This window comes from Onthophagus taurus, chromosome 3 (genome assembly GCF_036711975.1).
Source record: "Onthophagus taurus isolate NC chromosome 3, IU_Otau_3.0, whole genome shotgun sequence".
Taxonomy (NCBI): domain Eukaryota; kingdom Metazoa; phylum Arthropoda; class Insecta; order Coleoptera; family Scarabaeidae; genus Onthophagus; species Onthophagus taurus.
The window spans coordinates 30,204,283-30,221,323 of NC_091968.1; the positions used below are offsets into that span (position 1 = coordinate 30,204,283).

General features: G+C 32.8%; 3 protein-coding genes across 3 annotated transcripts; 2 read left to right on the plus strand and 1 right to left on the minus strand.

Moving 5' to 3' along the window:
- Positions 1 to 993: 993 nt before the first annotated feature.
- On the plus strand, positions 994 to 2,002 carry LOC111417033 (fatty acid-binding protein 2-like). The gene is made up of 4 exons (XM_023049183.2): positions 994 to 1,171; positions 1,229 to 1,410; positions 1,553 to 1,660; positions 1,720 to 2,002. The coding sequence occupies exons 1-4, from the start codon at positions 1,102 to 1,104 to the stop codon at positions 1,774 to 1,776; spliced, it is 417 nt and encodes a 138-aa protein (XP_022904951.1). The 5' UTR covers positions 994 to 1,101; the 3' UTR covers positions 1,777 to 2,002.
- A 3,221-nt stretch (positions 2,003 to 5,223) lies between these two features.
- LOC111417029 (putative gustatory receptor 28b) lies at positions 5,224 to 8,420 on the plus strand. The gene is made up of 4 exons (XM_023049175.2): positions 5,224 to 6,994; positions 7,548 to 7,960; positions 8,012 to 8,101; positions 8,152 to 8,420. Exons 1-4 carry the CDS (start codon positions 6,337 to 6,339, stop codon positions 8,260 to 8,262), a joined length of 1,272 nt encoding a protein of 423 aa, XP_022904943.2. The 5' UTR covers positions 5,224 to 6,336; the 3' UTR covers positions 8,263 to 8,420.
- On the minus strand, positions 5,237 to 5,809 carry LOC111417021 (fatty acid binding protein 1-A, liver-like). The gene is made up of 2 exons (XM_023049166.2): positions 5,503 to 5,809; positions 5,237 to 5,438 (listed from the first exon to the last, which is right to left on the minus strand). The coding sequence occupies exons 1-2, from the start codon at positions 5,743 to 5,745 to the stop codon at positions 5,283 to 5,285; spliced, it is 399 nt and encodes a 132-aa protein (XP_022904934.1). The 5' UTR covers positions 5,746 to 5,809; the 3' UTR covers positions 5,237 to 5,282.
- Positions 8,421 to 17,041: the final 8,621 nt, after the last annotated feature.

Below are 17,041 nucleotides of genomic sequence, written 5' to 3' on the forward strand. Positions count from 1 at the left end.
ATTAATTAATTTAAAAATAAATCATATTAAAAAAAATTCTTTTCTTTTTGTCTAACTTCTTAGTATCGTGAGAATTTTAACATCCTTTCCTGGTTTCGTTGATAGAAACCGCATCTTTTTTCTTTTTCGCCCTAACAAATACAACCGTCGTCGATATAAAGTTAGTTTCGCTGTCTCAAAGATTCCTCTCTCTTTGGTAAACCCAACAAAGAGTACACAAAAAGGAGACTTTATAAAACGATCGACTTCCACCTATATATAGATACATAAGAAAGAGAAAAAAGCTTTCGAAAGAAACGAGACTTTTGCCGTGAAAAATTCATAGACGTAAAATAGGCGAGAAAACCGAAATCGAATATTTTATTTATGCAAAAACGATCAGAAAAGTTCTTCCCTTGTATCTTTTCTCGTTGTATTAGGTTAGAAAGGAAACTTTGGTTACATATAGGCAAAGAGGACTTAAATCAGTTTATAACGTCGCTGTAATGGTTCAGGTACGAAATTAATTTTCGAAGAACTGAGAGGGTCTCAAGAGGAACAAAGCTTTTACCGGAAGACGGGAAGATAACTTTGAATATGAAACGATCTTAAAACTATTATGTTAGGATATGTAGTAAAAGGTTAAGTTTATAGAGATTGTGTCAATTTCATTGTAACAAAGAAAGTTAACTTATTATTTAAAATATTTAACGGTTCAATTTACAAAATCAATTTTGTGTTAATCCGATTTAAATCCTCTTAAATTAAAACATCCACGATGTTTTGTTCGTCGTAGAAGCGGATTTAAGTTTAGTTTGGGAAATTCGTTTAAAGTTTAAATTCATAAACCGATTCGATATTATTATTTAAGATTAAAAAAGTTATTAAATCTAATCTTTTAACTAAATATGATTTTTTTGAGTGATTGATAAATAAGAATTCGATTTTAAATTTAACTTGTAGCGATTACCAAACGTTTTAACGGTTTATTTATCACGCTTGAACTTTGTTGCGTGTTCGAATTGTTTTTAGATAACGACGTACGATCCAGTTTGTTTTCGAACGCACACCTGTGCCGAATTTCGGTTTTAATTTCATTTCTAAAATAAATAAATCGAAATAATGGTTCAAATTGAAGGCACTTATGAAATCGTTAAAAACGAGAATTTTCAACAATATCTCAAATCTCTAGGTAGATTTCTTTATTTATTAATTAATTCATTAATTAATTCAATTTAATTCGTTTTAGGTACTGAAATGACTGAGGATATGGTTCAGCGTTTAAACGCCTCCAGATCAACGATTCAAGTAAAATTAGATGGAAATAAATGTAGCTTTATCACCAGCTCGCACGACGGAACGTTTACAACTTTATCCTTTGAATTTGGAATCAGTTTCGTAGACGAACTTAGCCCTATTTTAAAACTAAAGGTATTACTTTTTTTAAACATCTTAAAATTCCCGCTGTTGTTTGCGCCATCTCTTTTTACCCCACTTAATGTTTTCAATGTCAAACTGACGTTTAACTATCAATTTAATTATAATTAATATTTTATTGTTATTAATTAAATAGACCACCCCGACTTTTGATGGAGCAACAATCGTTAATTTAAAATCGGAAACTGAAGATGGAAGAGGAGGAAATAGGAAATATGAATTTTCAAACGATGGATTAATAATTGTAAGTTCAATAATAACGAAATAAATTCATAATCTTATTGAAACCTTTAATAATTTTAGTATTATTCCACTAATGGATCGAACGAAACCGCAAGAAGAATATATAAAAGGATTTAAACGTCGACGTGATGAAATTTATTTTTGAAATTTTTAGGTTATATAAACGTCAAATTTAATACTTTTAAGAAAACTGTACAAGGTGACAAAAATGCGTTAAATTAAAAAATGTAAATATACATTTTTAAATTTAACGCATTTTTACTAATCGTACTACTATTTAAAATAAATTGATTTTATAAAATTATTAATTTATTTGTCATAATAAAAATAACCTTATCTGTCATATTCTTTTTTAGATTTTTTTTGTTCTAATGAGTTCAACTCGATAGTTCTTATAAGGTAGTCGTAAAATAGAGCTTTTGGACTTCAATTGAAGATATAAAACGTTGCTTAATACCTTGATTATAAATTAATATTGCGATATAACATTCTATGTCATATTTTCGCTGTTATAGTATATACAGGTTTTTCAATAAGAGGTGTTATTTTGATATTCAAAGAACAATGCCATTTTTTAGTCTAAATGATCGGATGTTTATTTCATTATAAAGAAGAAGGTATGCCGTTAATATTGGAACATAATATTAGGCAAATGACCACCACGACCACGCTTACAGGACAATATCCTTTCCATGAAATTTTCCATAACCAAATTGCAAAGTGGCTGCCCTATGTCCTCAATAGTCTCACGAATTCCATCTTTGAGGTCTTGAATCGACGCTGGGCTGTTGGCGTACACCTTCTCTTTCACGTGGCCCCAAAGGAAGAAGTCGCAAGGTGTTAAATCACAAGATCTCGGTGGCCAATTGTGATCACCTCTTCGAGAGATAACACGGTCCGGAAACTTTTCCCATAAAAGATCAATGGTTTCGTTGCTTGTGTGGCCACTTGTTGTCCACATCAATACCATCCAATTCCGGCCATAAAAAATCATTAATCATCTCTCGATAGCGCAATCCATTCACCGTAACTGTTGCTCCAGCCTCATTTTCGAAAAAGTAAGGTCCAATGACTCCGCCGGACCATAAACCGCACCAAACAGTCACACGTTGAGGATAGAGAGGCTTTTCAACAATAACTCTTGGGTTTTCCGAGCCCCAGATGCGATAATTTTGCTTGTTGACGAAGCCACCGAGGTGGAAATGGGCCTCATCACTCAAGATGATTTTTCGATGGAATTCCGGATCATTTTCATGCATTTCAACGACCCAATCAGCAAAGACACGACGTTGTTGATGATCGGACGGCTTGAGTGCTTGTGTTAACTGAAGTTTATAAGCCTTAAGACTCAAATCTTTATGCAAAATACGGTGTAATGACGTTTGTGGAATGCCTAATTCCAAAGAACGACGAGGAATGGACAAACCTGGGTTTTCTTCAACACTTTCGGCTACAGCAGCAATATGCTCGGCTGTTCTTGAGCGACGTGCAAGGGTTTTATTCTTCACATCACTAACTTGTCCCAACAGCTCGAATTTTTCCACCAATTTCTGTATTGCGGTCCGACAAGGTGCTTCACGACGACCCAAAAATGTTCGAGTTTTACGAACCGTCTCTGCCAAAATGTCACCATTTTTATAGTGAATTTTAATAATTTCATTGCGTTGTTGAAGCGTGTATCGTTCCATTTTTATTAATGGCGTACTTTCTACTTGTCAAATGTCAAAAAATGACAGCTTCAAAAGTGACATCTACCGAAATAACGGGCTATTCAAAATAACACCTCTTATTGGAAAACCTTTACATAAATACATACATAATTAATGGTTTCATTATAAAAAATTTTTATTCAAAACATTTTCCTCCGTCGCTTTGAGTTTTTCAGTTATGATCAGCTATAATGACGAAAATGTTTGTTTTTAATATCAAAACGATTTCCACTTCATAACGAAAATATTGTTCTAGTTAAGATAAATCTGATTATGGATAATGGATTGTCGGTTCATTATACAATTTATGTTTACAATATTTTCCTCCTTCGCTTTTAGTATTTCAGTTATTGGCAACTTTAATAGCAAAAATGTAAAATTTTGGTTTTACGGGGAATTTCACTTTATAACTAGAGTATGGTTATATCTAAGATAATTCTGATTATGGATTGTTGGTTCATTATAAATAATTTTTGTTTAAAATATTTTTTTGTAATTCGCAACGGTAATGAAAGTTCTAACAGTACTCAAACGGGTGCTGTAATGAGACTCCTTACAGCATCCGATGCTGTAATGAGATTTTAGTAACATTTTATGGAACCAGTTCAAGTTGGTGACATTGGGTCATTAATTTTTCTAGTTGTCAATGTGACAATGTTTGTCTATGGATGTTTAAATACGTTCTTAACATTGAATACAAGGTCCACAATGATGCGGACATTGAACTCTGAGCAATTTCTCTTATTTTGGGAGGTGTACATGAAATATTTTTATCAGGTGAATACGTTTTGTGTTTTGACAGTTTCTATTTGTCATTCAAATTTCTATTTTCAAGTGTTACGTTGTTACCAACTGCTACATACCTATTTCCCTACATTGTCAAAATTTATTTTATTTTTGAGAAAAAAAAAGGATAAAAACGCGAATTACAAAAAATAGCATAAAAAACACGTTTCATAAGACTTAAAGCACTCATTTATTAAAAAACTCGTGGCTTCGCCACTCGTTTTTCAACTTGAATTCGTGCATTTCAAACGTGTCTTACGAAACTTGTTTTTTAATACAGCGTGTCCCGTATCTTCCGCATCAGAGCATTATACGGTTGTAGAATACATTATTCTGAAGCGATCTTTCTAATAAAATTTTTTCGAAATGTTTATAATAACCGCACGGGAACTGTTTAACGACGACCAATAACGGACGACTTTGATTCATCGAAAAAGTTTATTTCTCTTTCCATGACGAATCTATTGGTGAGTACACGTGGGAAACGAGTTATCATCGGCGTAGCGGACCGGCCGAGGGTGGCACCGATTACCTGAGTCTGATTTGCGATCTGCTGATTGGACGAAAAACAGTTCCTTTAAACAGTTCCCGTACGGTTATTATAAACATTTCGAAAAAATTTTATTAGAAAGATCGCTTCAGAATAATGTATCCTACAACCGTATAATGCTCTGATGCGGAAGATACGGGACACGCTGTATACTATTATTATTGCTGCTTTCAGTTTTTCAGTTATGTTAGCTTTAATAGCGAAAATGTAAAATTTTGGTTTTGTGGGGATTTTTACTTTATAACTAGAATACGGTTAGAACTGAAATGATTCTAACCATAGCTAATGCATTTTTGGTGCATTTTAAACAATTTTTGTTAAAATATTTTCTTCCGTCGCTTTTAGTTTTTCAGTTATGATCTGTTTTAACAATAAAAATGTGTAATTTTGATTTCACTTCCTAACCACAATACGGTTGTAACTAGAATGAATCAAACTACAAATAATGTATTTTCGAGTCCTTACATTACAAACATTTTTTGTACGCGACATTTTTCCCCATTTCAGTTATCCCGTAATGAAAAATAAAACATTATTTTTTTTAAAATTTTTATTACTCGAAAAATCATTTTTTTTAATTAAACTCTTTTGTAAATACGTTTAGCAACAACGGATCCTTTGTAAGTGATCGTAAGTCCATCGGAGGTGAAATCATAAGTTCTGGAACCGTCCAATCCAACTTCAGCACAGCTAGTTTTAACATCGATGGTGTTTCCATTTAAAGTTGCTGTACTCTGTGGAACAAAAAAAAATTGGTTACAATTATAGTTGGAATTATAAAATTGACGGAATAATTACTTTGGCAATGTGTTCAGTTGGAAGGGGATCATCGCATTCTTGTCCAATGATAAAAGTAGTGGTTGTATTTTTAACTCCGGAATCGCTAACTAACTCAATTTTATCGCCAGATACGTTTACGGTAAGATGAGGACGAAGTTTATCGGCGTATTGAGCGTTATCAGCTGGGACACCTAAAGATGTCAAAAAAGCAACGAAATTTTCGTTGTTTTCCAACTTGTATTTTCCAGGGATTAAAGCCATTTTTAATCACTTATTTAACCGATTCGTTAAAACAAACCAAGTAAACTAAAGTTTAATCGATTAGAATCTGATTTATATATAAATCAGAGTTATCTAAAAGTATCGATTTCTATCAATTTTTTTTTGAATGACTTTGTTAAGAATCGTTACTTAATTAATCGATTCTATCTATTACAAAGTTTTTTTCTTTGTTACAAAATTGAATAAACACTCGATGGAAACGGTGGTGATACTTGACCTTGATTGATTTCGAAAAGGACTCGATTCAAATTAGACTTTTAGGCGTGATCTTTAATAGAAATCGGCGTAAAATAATTTTTTTTATTTTTAAATTTTAAGGGGGCTTTTAGTGATAAAATTTTAAAACGAAATTAATCGAAATTGAAATTGATTGAAATTAATTGAAACGAAATTTTTCGAACGAATCGATTTTCCAACTAATACACTTTATACTTATTGTATCTTATCAAATAAATAGCATCCAAACAACCTAATTTATTCAAAAGACCAATTAATTAACACGATTAGAAAATGAAAACGTTATTATCGTTTCTATTTCCACTTTCATTTTGAATTTATTACCAAACGAATATGTCGTATTGTGGGAAACGTTTTTATTCGAAAATTACTGATATATTTTCAGCAATACATCCAATTTATTTAACAACGCATTTTTTAGGACTTTCAAGTTATAAAGTATCCGAAATTAACAACAAAAAATGTTACAAATCGACGATTTTAATGTCGATAAAAGCGTTTATCCAATTTGGATTCTTAATCGCTTTCGTTAGTTACAATTTAACGTTTCAAGAAACTCCGAAAGACTCCAATTCAATCGCAGATAACATCACTTATTATCAAGATATAATGACTTGTACCTTATCGGTTGCGAACGTCGGATTTGGATTGATTTTTACCAAGAAGATGTGTAAGATTATTAATCGTTTACACGAAATTGATTTGGAATTTGAAAGTTTAGGAGTTCAAAGGGATTATAGAAAAACTTATTTGAAATGTTTCTTAAGTACGTTGATGGCGTTTTTTTCAATTGTTGGATATTTAGGTTTTATGGTTTACATAGCCAAAGATGTTTCGGGTATTTTCTTTTTTACAAGTCTCTCCAATTATTATCCGTACTTTTTAAACATCGTCGTTGAACTACAATACGCCAATTATGCGACTATAATCGGCGATAAGTATAAAATTTTAAATAATTATTTAGAGGAGTTATTTCAAAATGTTCACGGAGGTATTTAATTTTCAATTATTTATTAAACTTTTTCAATCCGATTTTCCATCGGAAACACATTTCGATATATTCATTTTACATTCAATTTAATTCTACTTACATCAATTTATAAACATTTCTTTTAAAATAACCATTTTCAGTTTGACAATTAAACGTCAAAACCACACAACCTGATTTTTTTAAATTTCTTTTAAATTTTTCTATTTAAACTTTCAAAATTCGATTAATTAATATATCGAAACACGTTTCGATGTATTCATTTTAATTCAATTTAATCTTACTTATATTAATTTATAAACATTTATTTTAAAATAACGATTTTCAATTTGACAGTTAAACGTCAAAACCACATAACCTGACTTTTTTTTATTTTTCTTTTAATAAAGTAATTTAAATTTATTTTAATTTTCTATCAAAACGATTTTAATTCATTCATTTTATTATTAACTTTTAATTTAGTTATAATTTTAAATTAATTTTTAAATATTGATAATAAAAATTCTTGTACATTGAGTTGCATACACACTAATTTTTTTAATTATTGACGTTTCAGCTTGGTTTATAGAAAGCTATAAAACTCCGCCAAAAATTCAAAAACCTTCAAAATCCGATTCGGATCAATCATCTTGGATCGATACGGTGGCGAGATTTCATATAAAATTAGCGAACGCAGCCACATTTCTAAATCATGCTTTCCGAGTACAATTATTGTTGTTAATTAGCACTTCTTTCGTTGGAATTGTGAGCTCCTTATTTTTGATTGCAATTAATTTCAAAGATTCTGAAGATGAGGATAAAAATACAAAGAATTGGAATTATATGTTTACAACTTGGGCGTTTACCAACGCTTTAGCTTTGGTTGTTATTGTCCACACGACTTCTAGAATTTGCGATGAAGCGAACCGTTGCCCAAAAATATTACATGCTATTCGAAATAAAACAGCAGATTCAAAGTTACACGAAACAGTAAGATTAAATAATTCTTAAAAAAATATTTTTTTAATTATTCTGTTTTAGATCGAAATGTATTCGTTGCAAATGTACCATAATCGATTACAATTTGATGTTTGTGGATTATTTTCTTTAGATTACACCTTATTATACACGGTGAGTAATTTTAGTGATTAAACGCGAAATAATTACAAGTTATTTTTTAGATAGTAGCAAGTGTAACGACTCATTTGGTTATTTTAATTCAATTTAACAGTGGCCAACATCAATCAGTGTCGAAAACAAGCACTAATAACAATAGCCTACAACAAACCTAAACAAAATAAACTTAAATAAAGTTATAAAGTAGTTAAAAAGTTAAAATGGAAGTAATTTAAGATTAAGATTAATCGTATTCTCGTAATGAACGGTAATTTATTTTTGTTAAAAGTTAAATTCACTTATTTTAACTTTTAATAAGTAGTTGTTATTTGTAGTCGGGTTTAAATTTCGAATATTAATGCGAAAGTTTGGAAACTGTTCAAAAATAAAACTCTCTTTTTTAGTTAAAAACGCGTCAATTTCAATTCAAAATCCAATTTGGGAGTTAATTGAGTTTTAAAAATTCAATCTGCTCCCTGTAGGTGTCCAAGCATTTTTTATCTATTCCCATTTTTTCATCTCGTTTTACTTCAAAAAACTATCATACACATTAACTTAAATAAAAGTTTTCGATCGTTATTTAAAAAGCAATTTTATCATCGACGAAATAAAAAGTTTCAAACTAAAAATTTAAATCAATTTTTTTATGATTTTTAGAGTGTTTATACAAAAATAACAAGTCTCTACCATCTAGTGTTACCTCGGGTTAACTTAGTTGAAGAATGTGTCATATTGCGTCATTAAGCCGAGATTGCTTGCGGTTAAGGTGTTACAATTAATACCAAATCGTGATTGTGATATCAATCAACGATTTACCGAACTCGTACCAACTCTAGCGTCTCGCCCGCAAATAACCTCGGCTTCATTTAAAATAGAGCCGAGGTTGCGCTAGAGTATGCGTAGTTCAAGCGACCTCGGCATAACCTAGAATAAAAATTTTTTTGTAATTCGCGACGGTAATGAAAGTTCTAACAGTACTCAAACGGGTGCTGTAATGAGACTCCTTACAGCATCCGATGCTGTAATGAGATTTTAGTAACATTTTATGGAGCCAGTTCAAGTTGGTGACATTGCGTCATTAATTTTTCTAGTTGTCAATGTGACAATTTTTGTCTATGGATGTTTAAACACGTTCTTAGCATCATACAAGGTCCACAATGATGAGGACATTGAACACTGAGCAATTTCTCTTATTTTGGGAGGTGTACATGAAACATTTTTTCAGGTGAATACATTTTGTGTTTTGACAGTTTCTAATTGTCAATTCAAATTTCTATTTTCAAGTGTTACGGTGTTACCAACTGCTGCATACCTAACCCGTGCGAGAATAGCAACAAACCTCCCAGCAACAAACTTTTACCCGTAATTTCCTATCTACTTTCTTAGCTGATATCTTCCTTATAATTAGGGATAGCGAAAAACTAAATGCACCACTTGAAAGCTTGAATCTTTCTCTATCTAAAACCGGGTTTTCGTCTGCCGATAAGTTGATATTAAGATCAATAAAAAATGAAGAACACCGCGCTGTACTTAAAATAGCTCAAAATTATCAAACTTCAAGGCCTTGTGCAATTATTACGAAACCGAATTTTAAAAAACTGTTATCACAGTCAGAAAGGGCGCTCCTTCAGCTATCTCAATCCGGGTTTTCGTCGGTCAATATCTATCGGCGTCATGCTTAAATCACCCTTAATGTCCATCCCAACACGCAGAAACGCTTAAATACTCTTCCTCTAAACAACCTTCTTATTTGATAGGGAGAAAACTATAGAAACATATCTATCTTATTGAAAATTTTCTGCTCTTTCTAATGGTGTATAACACGCGGCTATCACGCGCTTGCACACGTACATTTTTGGCCAAAAACTGCTAAATTCACACGTTTTAGCCATTCTTAAACCCTGTTCGGGTCGATAACTTTCTTATATGAGCAGGAGAAAACTCTAGAACCATATCTATCTTATGGGAAATTTCCTGCTCTTTCTAGTGATGTATAACACGCGGCGATCACACGTTTGCACACGTACATTTTTTGCTAAAAACTGCTAAATTCACACGTTTTAGCCATTCTTAAACCTTGTTCGGGTCGATAACTTTCTTATATGAGCAGGAAAAAACTCTAGAACCATATCTATCTTATTGAAAATTTTTTGCTCTTTCTAATGGTGTCTTTTAATAACAATTATACACTTTAATTTAACAAGAATTATTAATTAAAGTTATACGGGATGGTCAGAAATGTGCGTCAAATTTCCGTATCTCAAGAAGTTTGTTTTTTTAACTGGCAACTCTACTTTTTTCCCTCACCACCGTATTATATGCTGAAAAATCAGGAGACTTTGTGATTACATCCCATACTAGTAGAGTTACTAGTAAACATACTAGTAGACTTTAAATTTAGTTACTTTACTGTAGACTTTAAAATGCGCACACCCAATATCCGCAAAAGATTTGAGGAAACCTTAACTGGAAAGACATGTTTAAATTTTTGAAAACTGTGCTACCATCCCGCTAATTTTGACCCAACTCAATTCCAACGGCAGTTATTCCAACAAGATGGCGCACCATCACACCTCAAGAAGCTACTAAATTAGTTTTTGACAAACAGGGAATTGTTAAAAATTATTGGTTACCATAGTTACTCATGGCTACTGCTATTTTTATCATTTATATAAATTTGAAATAATTAAAGTTTAAACTAATTTTTCTCGAAAATTTTCTTATGTAACCAATATTAATATTGAATGTACTATACTCTGTTTTTAAACCAGGAGGAGTATTTTAAATTTGTCACCAGATTGACCTTGCACGTGATTGGTTGAATGCGAGGAAGGTTCACACACAGGCAATTTTCAATTTTGATTTTGAATATGAAGGTTAGGTAATTGATAAATAATTCGACAGTTTGGTGTCATTATTGCATATTTTGTGTTCTTAAACCCTTTTTTATTATATTTTGAAATAAATACACTCATAACTTCAATGTTAATTTGTATGTATAGTGTTGATGATAACAAACGAAAATAAATACAATAATAAGTAAATAAATAAATAATAATTATTAATTTAAATTTACCGCCAAAATATCTAGTGATATTTTCTGGTGATTTTTTCCAGTATAAATCTGACTTTCGCGTTTACTCCTCCTGGTTTAAAAACAGAGTATAGTTCTAGTGCAACTGTTAGTTCTAGTTTTAATTGTTATTCAGCGCTAAGTTGTATATTTTTAAGTTTCGGGTTTAGCCCTGTGTCTTCAGACGCTGAATGTTAGGTAAGGTTAGTTTTGTTTACAAACATTAATTATACCATGAAGTATTCTTTGGCAATTTGTAATGGCAATTATAGCGTGAAGTTTTCTTTTGTAATGTCAATTATAGCGTGAAGGAATGTTAGGTAAGGTTAGTTTTGTTTACAAACATTAATTATACCATGAAGTATTCTTTGGCAATTAGTAATGGCAATTATAGCGTGAAGTTTTGTTTTGTAATGTCAATTATAGCGTGAAGGAATGTTAGGTAAGGTTAGTTTTGTTTACAAACATTAATTATACCATGAAGTTTTCTTTGGCAATTAGTAATGGCAATTATAGCGTGAAGTTTTCTTTTGTAATGTCAATTATAGCGTGAAGGAATGTTAGGTAAGGTTAGTTTTGTTTACAAACATTAATTATACCTTGAAGTTTTCTTTGGCAATTATACTCTGTTTTTAAACCAGGAGAAGTATTTTAAATTTGTCACCAGATTGACCTTGCACGTGATTGGTTGAATGCGAGGAAGGTTCACACACAGGCAATTTTGAATTTGAAGGTTAGGTTATTGACAATTCGACAGTTTCGTGTCATTATTGTAAATTTTGTGTTCTTAAACCCTTCTTTATTATATTTTGAAATAAATACACTCATAACTTCAATGTTAATTTGTATGTTTAATGTTGACGATAACAAACGAAAATGAATACAATAATAAGTAAATAAATAAATAATAATAATTATTAATTTAAATTTACCGTCAAAATATCTAGTGATATTTTCTGGTGATTTTTCCTAGTGTAAATCTGACTTTCGCGTTTACTTCCCCTGGTTTAAAAACAGAGTATAGTTATGGTAATGCAACTATTTGACCTTATTGACAAGTGGTCTCTATAAAAGCCGCTAACCGTTAAAGGGTTAAAAATGAGGGAACAATTTTGAAATCTATACCAAAAAATTGCACAAAAGTTAAATCTTTAGACCGATTTAGGGATTTTTCCATAAATCGTTTATAATGATTTTCACTCAGGTCGTCGTGACAGACTCTGTCACAAATGGGAGTTAACTAGAAACAGAAAAATCCACAACGTTAGTAGTTTTTGGCACAAAACGTGTTTGTGCAAGCGCGTGATCGCCGCGTGTTATACATCACTAGAAAGAGCAGGAAATTTCCCATAAGATAGATATGGTTCTAGAGTTTTCTCCTGCTCATATAAGAAAGTTTAGAGGAAGAGTACTTAAGCGTTTCTGCGTGTAGGGATGGAAATTAAGGGTGATTGATTAACGCCGATAGATATTGACCGACGAAAACCCGGATTAAGATAGCTGAAGGAGCCCCCTTTCTGACTGTGATAACAGTTTTTTAAAATTTGGTTTCGTAACAATTGCACAAGGCCTTGAAGTTTGGTAATTTTGAGCTATTTTAAGTACAGCGCGGTGTTCTTCATTTTTTATTGATCTTAATATCAACTTATCGGCAGACGAAAACCCGGTTTTAGATAGAGAAAGATTCAAGCTTTCAAGTGGTGCATTTAGTTTTTCGCTATCCCTAATTATAAGGAAGATATCAGCTAAGAAAGTAGATAGGAAATTACGGGTAAAAGTTTGTTGCTGGGAGGTTTGTTGCTATCGTCGCACGGGTGCATACCTATTTCCCTACATTGTCAAAATTTATTTTATTTTTGTTAAAAAAAAGGATAAAAACGCGAATTACAAAAAATAGCATAAAAAACACGTTTCATGAGACTTAAAGCACTCATTCATCAAAAAACTCGTGGCTTCGCCCCTTTTTTCAACTTGAATTCGTGCATTTCAAGCGTGTCTTACGAAACTTGTTTTTTAATATACTATTACATCGCCTGATTAAGCTTATTAGGGTGACGAGAGGGGCCTGTTCCCTCAGCCCAATAACAATAATAGTAATAATAAGCCGGGGTCGCTTGTGGCCGAGTCGTCACAGTTCGTATCACTTTCTTGGAAGATTAAACTACTAATTTTGTAGAGAATATTCATGCCCGTTTGCACCGTAATACATAAGCATTGCTTAAAGGCTAAGTAATGCTTAAGTAGTGAATTTGCGTTGCACCGTCAAGTAACCCGTTCTCAAAATCAATAAGACATTCTCAAATATAAGTATTTGAAATCCAGTGCTTAAGTTGTTCTCAAGCGCATACGTCAAATAGACATAACCGCACATAACCTATACGTTAAAAAAGTAATAAAATAAAATAATGGATCTGCAAATTTAGATGTTTTGGAAATAATTGATTTTGGTTTTCCAAAATTAATATACACAAGATCCAATTATTTCCACGAAATGGACGAATATAATTTTTTTAAAAGATTTCGTCTAACAAAACAAAGTTGTTTGTATGTTCTACGACCAATACAAGAAATTATAGAATTTCCGTCTAATAAGTAAGTAGTATACATTATTTTAAATTATACTTTTATAGGCTGAATTTAGATTATTTTAATACTACTTGTTTTGTACAGAAACAACTGTGTGTCTCCAATGAACCAGTTGCTAACAACCCTTAGATTTTACGCTTCTGCTAGCCATTTAACTATTGTAGCTGATTTTACCGGGATGCATACTTCAACAGCTAGTAGAATTATATCGCGGGTATCGCGTGCAATTGCTATGCTGAGACCGCAATACATAAAAATGCCAAGTAATACCGAAGAAATTCTAGCAGTACAAAACCAGTTTTATGGAATAGCTGCATTTCCCAGGATTATAGGTGCCATTGATTGCACGCACATAAAAATTCAGTCTCCCGGTGGCGAAGATGCAGAAGTGTACAGGAACCGAAAAGGCTACTTTTCTTTTAATGTACAAGTTATTGTAAATGCAAATTTTGGAGGTTCTGCTTGGCCTATCTCCTCTGCATTTGCATATAGAGAAAGTGGCTAGAACAACCATTTACAGATTTAAGCAATATGCTCAAAACTGTTCCGACATGTCCTACCAATGGGCTGCGGAAGACATTATAAGCACTGATAATGTGCTATCAATACCGTCAGATTTGGCGGTATCACTATCAGTGATTAATGCTCGATACCAGATAGTACTGCCTGAGCGGCAGTCCTGGATCGAAAATGAAAATTCTCTGGTTCGGGCAGACATTTGCTTGTACACAGATGGATCAAAAACGCCTGAAGGGGTAGGAGCAGGAGTATACTGCCAGACACCTCGAATTAAGCAAGCCTACAGCCTGGGTACGTACTGTACTGTATTCCAGGCGGAAGTATTTGCTATTGACATGGGTGCTAAAATCCTTCTTGAAAGAGGGGTGAAGAACATGACAGTACGAATTTTCTCAGACAGTCAAGCCGCTCTCCAGGCGCTGCAAGCTATGAAAACGGTGTCGGCTCTGGTTAATGATTGTAAGAGAACGTTAAACACACTGAGTTGTGATAACAGAGTCTCTCTGATCTGGGTCCCGGGTCACTCTGGTGTTGCTGGCAATGAAGCGGCAGATAAGCTAGCATGAGATGGCAGCGCTGAAGCGTTTGTGGGACCGGAACCGGCAGTTGGTGTATCATTTGCGATGGCCAAATATAGGATTGGACTGTGGGCTGAAGAGAGACTTCGCCTACTGTGGACCAGTTCTCCTGGAATGAGACATGCTAAGGTGTTTATTAACATCGCCACTGTCAAACCCGGGAATATTTTGGGACTTGCCCGTAGTAGCATAAAAGTTCTAATGGGTGTTTTTACTGGGCACTGCCGATTAAAAGTACACCTCAACTTGTTGGGTTTAGCCGACGATGTTGAATGCCGACTATGTGCGGAGGAAGCAGAGACGGTTGAGCATGTTTTATGCCACTGCCCTGCCGTTAACCATATCAGATTCTCGATTTTTGGGTCGCAGTTTATCTCCTCAAAAGATCTGAATGACCTTCCGCCGAGCAAGGTATTAATGTTCGTTAAGAGCATTGGACTGCACGGTGAAATTTGATATCGGGGTACAATAGATCCTTAGGGTCGCGGTGCAAGGTTGGTTGGTCCGCCTACCCGATATGTATTCTATGTAATGTAATGTAAATGCAAATTTGGAAGCCATGGATATTGTGGCAAGGTGGCCAGGATCTGTTCACGATTCAACTATATTTAATAATAGTCGGATTAGAGCACGGTTAGAAAACGGAGATTTCCAAAATGGCATATTATTAGGTATGATGTTACTGATACTTAACGTAAAATAGTACATATTACTATTTGATTACAAATGATTAATGATAAGGTTCTTTTAGGCGACAGTGGATATCCTCTGCGAGAGTATTTTCTAACTCCATTGGCAGAGTGTAGAACAAGACCAGAAGAACTGTATAATGAAGCTCATATAAGAACCCGAAATACAGTGGAACGGTTCTTTGCAAATTGGAAACGTCGATTTCCTGTCCTTGCATATGACCTACGTTTGAAAATTTCCACTGTGTGATATTGTAGTAACGGCAGTTCTACAAAATATTACCAGAACAGTTGTGGCCGAAGAAAATGTTGCTGTTTTGCCAGATGACATTAATGAAGCAGATTTAAATGTTCAAATTGAGGCTGGCCGTGTGGAGATGAATAATATCGGCAATAATGGGATACATTATTTAAGAGATAATTTAATAAATAACTACTTTAATGATTTATAAAACAATTTATTATAAAAATCATCCGTTTTCTTATTTTCCACTATTTCTTTGTACTTGTATATTAAACTATACAACACCTGTTTTTCATTAGGTGAAAAATTTGAGGTTCACCTCTTGCGACATTTTTTATAAACGTCCTTATAACTCACAATATAACTCAACACTCTTCGAATATTCGCGAAGTTGGGAATGATACGAATAGTAGAAATGTTATTAACATGGTATATGTCAAATGTCAACTGACATTAACTTGACAACACGAAAAACCCTAAAAAATTACTAAAATTTACAAAAATAACTAAATTTTATGGCGTTGTTGCCAAATAACCGATACTTAAACGTTACTTAGTTGAGCATTGTATATGTTGTGTCGGTGCAATAGACATAAAATTTAAGTTCTTCTTAACTATAAGAACTGCTTAACTAAGTTATGCTCAACTATGTAAACGGTGCAACCGGGCAAGTGTCACTTTTTGACAGATATAAAACTAATAATGGACTTTTTTGAAGAAACTTTAATTTTCTAAAGAATTCTAGTCAATTTCTGATCGTAATAACTCAATACATATCTCTACTATAATATACATTCTGTTATATCTCTACTTACCCAAAAGAATAAATGGTGTTCCATAAATAATTTGTTTAATTTAATTGTTTTAAATTTAGTTATGACAAGAATTAAATAAAAAAAATGTTTGTGGTAAATAACGTTTTCAGATCGCGTAGTACACACACCTGAAAGCTCGCACCAAATCTATAAATAACACGACACAACATATTGCATTGATTTGGGCTTTCGAGTTTGAACAGTTTTTTCGCAATCGCATTCAACATAAAAAATGTATTTACTCCCCATTTTTATTATTTTTTATTTTACTGGTTGGGTGAAATCATTCGTTTTGTAAATCAACTAAAAATGGAATTTCTGTAAAATAGAATACATTAAAAAAAAATTAAATAAAATAAGAACGAAAATGTATACTTTCCGTCAAGTTTCTCAAATTGCATTATTTTCCACTATCTCCCGTTCACAAATCGCTAATGGATCTTGCGCCTAA

Coding starts and splice junctions, on each gene's coding strand:
- LOC111417029 (XM_023049175.2), top strand. CDS start 6,337: ATGTCGTATTGTGGGAAACGTTTTTATTCGAAAATTACTGATATATTT. Junction 7,961..8,011: donor ATTCAAAGTTACACGAAACA/GTAAGATTAAAT, acceptor ATTCTGTTTTAG/ATCGAAATGTATTCGTTGCA. Junction 8,102..8,151: donor ATTACACCTTATTATACACG/GTGAGTAATTTT, acceptor GTTATTTTTTAG/ATAGTAGCAAGTGTAACGAC.
- LOC111417033 (XM_023049183.2), top strand. CDS start 1,102: ATGGTTCAAATTGAAGGCACTTATGAAATCGTTAAAAACGAGAATTTT. Junction 1,172..1,228: donor ACAATATCTCAAATCTCTAG/GTAGATTTCTTT, acceptor AATTCGTTTTAG/GTACTGAAATGACTGAGGAT. Junction 1,661..1,719: donor CAAACGATGGATTAATAATT/GTAAGTTCAATA, acceptor TAATAATTTTAG/TATTATTCCACTAATGGATC.
- LOC111417021 (XM_023049166.2), bottom strand. CDS start 5,745: ATGGCTTTAATCCCTGGAAAATACAAGTTGGAAAACAACGAAAATTTC. Junction 5,439..5,502: donor CAACTGAACACATTGCCAAA/GTAATTATTCCG, acceptor TTTGTTCCACAG/AGTACAGCAACTTTAAATGG.